Source organism: Neopelma chrysocephalum, unplaced genomic scaffold, assembly GCF_003984885.1.
Source record: "Neopelma chrysocephalum unplaced genomic scaffold, ASM398488v2 Primary Assembly neopelma1_184338, whole genome shotgun sequence".
Classification (NCBI taxonomy): domain Eukaryota; kingdom Metazoa; phylum Chordata; class Aves; order Passeriformes; family Pipridae; genus Neopelma; species Neopelma chrysocephalum.
Genome location: NW_020938424.1, coordinates 1 through 4,727, shown reverse-complemented (window position 1 = coordinate 4,727; position 4,727 = coordinate 1). Strand labels below are relative to the sequence as shown.

General features: G+C 65.9%; 1 protein-coding gene across 7 annotated transcripts; it reads right to left on the bottom strand.

Moving 5' to 3' along the window:
• Window positions 1-39: 39 nt before the first annotated feature.
• Window positions 40-4,205, bottom strand: LOC113962664 (CD48 antigen-like). 7 transcript variants are annotated; one of them, XM_027673423.1, is made up of 8 exons: window positions 4,086-4,205; window positions 1,829-2,155; window positions 1,295-1,579; window positions 1,097-1,222; window positions 929-1,003; window positions 583-674; window positions 238-311; window positions 53-137 (listed from the first exon to the last, which is right to left on the bottom strand). In XM_027673423.1, exons 1-7 carry the CDS (start codon window positions 4,153-4,155, stop codon window positions 264-266), a joined length of 1,023 nt encoding a protein of 340 aa, XP_027529224.1. In that variant the 5' UTR covers window positions 4,156-4,205; the 3' UTR covers window positions 53-137; window positions 238-263. The 7 variants fall into 7 exon arrangements, with proteins under 7 accessions (XP_027529221.1, XP_027529220.1, XP_027529223.1 ...); XM_027673420.1 differs by having other exon boundaries at window positions 40-134; window positions 249-311; window positions 1,097-1,579; XM_027673419.1 differs by having other exon boundaries at window positions 47-137; window positions 249-311; window positions 1,097-1,579.
• Window positions 4,206-4,727: the final 522 nt, after the last annotated feature.

Below are 4,727 nucleotides of genomic sequence, written 5' to 3'. Positions count from 1 at the left end.
GGGGATGTTTGAGCCCCCCCAGGCCAGCCCTGCTCCCAGAGCACGGGTGGGGACACGAGGTGACATCACGAGGGGACGTGGGTGTCTGTCAGCCCCGATGGGGGGGGTCAGTGGTCCCATCCTGCTCCGGGGTCCTGCTGGGGGGAGAAAAGGAGGATGAGGACGGAACCGTCTCCCTCTGGGGGTGGAGGGACAAGGACGGAGCCTCCCGGGGGCTGGGACACACCTGGGACACACCCGGGACTCACCTGGGACTCTCCAGGTCACACCTTCGCCTGCACCTCGCAGTAGATGGTCCTGGGCCTGTCCTGCTGCTCGGGGGCAGAAAACAGGTCAGACCCTCGGGAAGGGGGGTGGGCGAGGTGGGACAACTCCCCCCAGGGACTTGGCGGCCCTGGGAAGTGCCCTTTGGTGTCCCCTCCCCTGGGAAGCCCCCCTGGAGTTCGGAGCCACTTCCAGGGGAGGAGGAAAGGGGAGCTCTGGGGGCACAGAGGGACCCCCCAGTGCTGCAGGGAAGGGGTGGAAGGTGGAGTTGGACTCAGAATGAATCAAATTTGCCCCTGGATCCCCCTCCAGACTCACCCACTCCCGAGGCTCCGGGGAGTTTCTCCTCTGGATCTCGGAGTACAAGAGCTCCGGTGGGGGATCCTCGCTGGAGAGGGGGGCGAGGGCACCTACGGAGAGAAGAAGAGCAAGAGCAGCGATCCCGGGGGTGCTGGAGGGAGCTGGGATGCATGGAAGGGGGGCACAGAGCCACCCTGGCCCAGGCAGAGCAGGCAGAATCCCAGAATCCCAATTTAGGTTGGAAAAGACCTGTGAGGTCATCGAGTCCACGCTGTGCCGCGTCCCCAGCCCAGAGCACCGAGTGTCCAGCCCTTCCTTGGACATCTCCACCCTTTCCAGGAACAAATCCCTCCTCGTGTCCGACCTGAACCTCTCCTGGCGCAGCCTGAGGCCGTTTCCTCTTGTCCAGTCCCTTGTTCCCTTCCAGTGCCTGACGACCCTTTCCAGAAAGAAAAGAACCGGAGTGAGGGGAAAAGCTCTTTCCCCCTTTCCCAGCTTTATTGATCCCAGCTCTGAGCTGGGTGGTGCCCACCTCCCTCAGACTTCTTCCTCCTCCTCCTCCTCCTCCTCCTCCAGATCCAGGCGATGCCAAGCAGGGCCAAAATGCCCACGGCCACCAGCACCAGGAACACGTGTCTCCCCTGACTGGCCCCCGTGTCTGCAGGGACAAGCCGTGGTGGGTGCCAGGACCCTCCTGGGGGGTGAATCCGGGCGCAGGAGGGGTTTTTACCCTGCTGCTGGCACAGGGTGTCCAGGTGGACGGAGACATTCCGCTCCTGAGCGGGATTCCGGGCCAGGCAGGTGTAGGTGGAGCTGAAGGCAGCAACGGGCAGGGCCAGGCACAGGGTCTGGTTGTCCCCGCAGAGCCGCGCCTGTGGCACCCCCTGAGAGCTCCCGAGCTGCCAGGTGACAGTGGCATCGCTGCCCGGGGCCGCCTGGCACCGCAGGGTGAGGTTGCATTCCTGGGGGGTGAGGGAGAGCTGCCGCCCCTGGATCTGCGGCTCCGGCACCGGATCTGTTGGAGGCGCAAACAAACCTGTCACACACACACGACCAAGAAAAAGGTGGAAGGGCAGAGAGAGGAAAAGGGGAAGCGCCGGGGTCGCGGTTCGTCACGGAGCCGGGACAATCCCCGTGAGACAATCCCCGTGACGGACGCGCGGCGGCCGGAGCGGTTTCCCTTCCCCTTTCCTCGCGCTCACACCTCCGGGCTCCGGGGAGCTGGAAAGCCGCTTCCAGGAACTGCTGCTCTGCAAACACCCACCGTAGACGGAGAGGGTGAAGAGCTGTGTCTCCACGGTCGCTGGCTCCAGTTTAATCCGAGCCTCGTAGACGCTGCTGTCGCCCCTCTCCAGGGTCCCGATCCTCAGCGCCGTCTTGTTGATCTCCACCCGGCCCCTGAACCGATCCTGGGGCTTGGGGCGCTTGAATTTACCATCGTCAAACTCAGCCACGAGGTGCTTGGTACTGTTGACATCTAAAAATGTCCAGTCGACCTCCTTCACCTTCCTGTCGGGGGGCAGATCCAGGGAGAGCAGCGCGGACCCCCCCAGGACACCGTTCACCTGCCGGGTCCGAGTGGCCGCAGTACCTGATGGGGACAGAGATAATCTGGGGGCTGGAGACCCCCAGCAACCCCCCCCCCCAGTCCCTTCCCTCGCCCCCCTCCCTCCCGAGGGACCCGTGGGCAGCTGCCCACCGGGGCCTGAGTCACGGGAGCGCGGCGCCCGCCTGGGATGATTCATTTAATCCCACACCCATCCCCTCTTCCTGGCGGCGTTCCCGGCACGCAGGGACCACCCGCGGGGCTGGGAACACCCCGGGGGCTCGCGGGGCCTCGTCCCGGTGTCCCGGCGTCACCCCGTGTCCCCCCATGTCCCCCCCACACACGCGCGGGTCACCCCCACAGCAAGGACGCCGCGGTCCCCGTCGTCTCTAAGCCCCAATTAAGGCTCAAACCGGGCGGGTTTAAAGTTAAACCTTCAGGAAATGTCCCCGGGGGTCAGGGACCAAGCGTGGGGCTGGATGTCCCCGGGGTCGGGGGTTGCTGGGGGCCCGCGGTGCCTTGTCCCGGTGTCACCCCGTGTCCCCCTACACGTGCACAGGTCACCCCCCAAAAATGGACGAGACGGGGAGCGTTCTCCCCACCGTGTCTAAGCCCAAGTGGGGCTCAAACCGGGCAGCATTAAAGTTTAAACCTCCAGGAAATGTCCCAGGGGTCGGGGACCAGCCAGGGACCACCCTCAGGGCTGGGATCCCCCCGGGGTCTGGGGGCTGCTGGGGGCTCACGATGCCTTGTCCCAGTGTCACCCCACGCGTGCAAAGGTCACCCCCGCCACAGAGGAAACTCTCCCCACCGTGTGGGGCTGAAACCGGGGCAGGTTTCGGGTTTAAACCTTCGGGAAACTTCCCCTATGGTGGGGACAGGGACCCTCCACCCCGGTGCTCTGGGGCAGCTCAGCTACTCAACCCTCTCCCACCCCCCATCCCCGGGGGGGCACCGAGTCGCTCCACTCGGGCTCTGAGACCCCGAAATCCGCCAGGAGCCCCCCGCAGCCTCCCCCGGGGGCAGCGACAGACGGTTCCCACACCGCAGCCCCGTCCTGCCCGCGGGCGGCTCGCTCGGCGCCGGCCTCGCTCTCGCTCTCTCCGCAGCCGCTCGGCTTTGCAGAGACGGAGGCGAGGCGAGGGGAAAAAAGGGGGGGGCTGAGAAACCGCAGCCCTCGCTGCTGCAGCCTCGGGGGGGTCATTGCCCACCTCCCCCTCCCTCTCCCCGGCTCACGGGATGCGCTGCCCCGGCTGTGCGGGAGGAGGGGGGGGCTCGCTCGGGGACCCCCACAGGGGGTGAGAGGGGCCGGGAAGCGCCCGGTGGGGTAAGAGGGGTTAAACACCCACCCCTTGCCCGGTCCCTGCGCCCGGAGTGTTTCCCGGGTACCCCCGAGGGCTGCAGGATGCGATTCCTACCCCCCCTCCCCCGAGGAAGCAGGTACGTGACGGGGATGCTGCAGCCGGGGCAACCTTCGACCTCCCTCTTCCTCCCCAAGGACACACCCCGGGAAACCCGGAGAGGTCCCTCTTTGCCACAATTAATTTCCCCTTTTTTTATTTTTCCCAGCCAAGGGGTCCCAACGGCCCCCCCAGGGGCGACCCAGCCCCGGGCCCTGGGATCCGGCCCCACCAGGCACCACAAAACCTCTCGGGGATGGATTTTTGGCGGCAGGAAATCAGGGAGGGGAGGCTGAGCAACAACCCCTCCACACACACCGAGGGACCACCGGTGTCCCGGGGCATCATTCCTGCTCCTTCCCAGAGGGAAAGGCTGTTCCCCCCCCCGGACACCTCATGGATTTCCCCCCAAAGTTCATTTTGCGGCCGGGACCCGAAGTCGCGCTCTCAGTTCTCTCCCACCGCTCCCAGGTCTCCAAAAAAAACCGGGGGGTTGCTAAAAAATGGGGGTCACGAGCGCTGGAACGTCGGGATCCCCTCCCAGCCCGGCTCTTTTCCCACCCTCCCAGACCCACCTGCCACTGCCAGGAGCAGAACCAGCAGCCGGGAGACGCGGGGCCGGGAGGAGCCGGGCCACGTCCCCATCGCTCCAAAGCCACCCAGTTCAGCTCTGAGCGCTCGGGGGAAGGGAACGAGAATCGAAAACCACCTTGCAGGGGAGTGGCAAAGCGCAGGACACACCGCGGGGACGACGCCGAGCCCCGGGGGTCACTGCCCCAAACCCCCGGCGGGGGTCAGGGGCGATCCGTCCCTCCCGCTGCCCCCGGGGTTCGGAGCCGCTTCCCAAAGCGCTGCTGCCGCCCAGCCTTTGTTTCCCACCTGGAATCAGGTGCGATAAGAGCGAGAACGAACCGGATGCTGCGGGCACTGGGCAAACAACACCAGCTGGTGCCACAAGCCGAGTCCTTGTTCCCGTGGCGGGCACGGGCTGGGCGGCACGAGGGGTTGGCCTGGCTGGAAATCGAGGGGAGGGGGTCCCTGTGGGCTTGGGAATGTCCCAGTTGGGCCTCTTGCACCTGGGATGCTCCCGAACCCCAAACTTGGGGTGTCCCATCTGCCACTCCCAGGATGCTCCTGTGCCCTGCAACCCGAGTGTCCCCCATATCCAGGGTGTCCTGTCCCCCATATCCGGGGTGTCCTGTTCCCCATATCCAGGG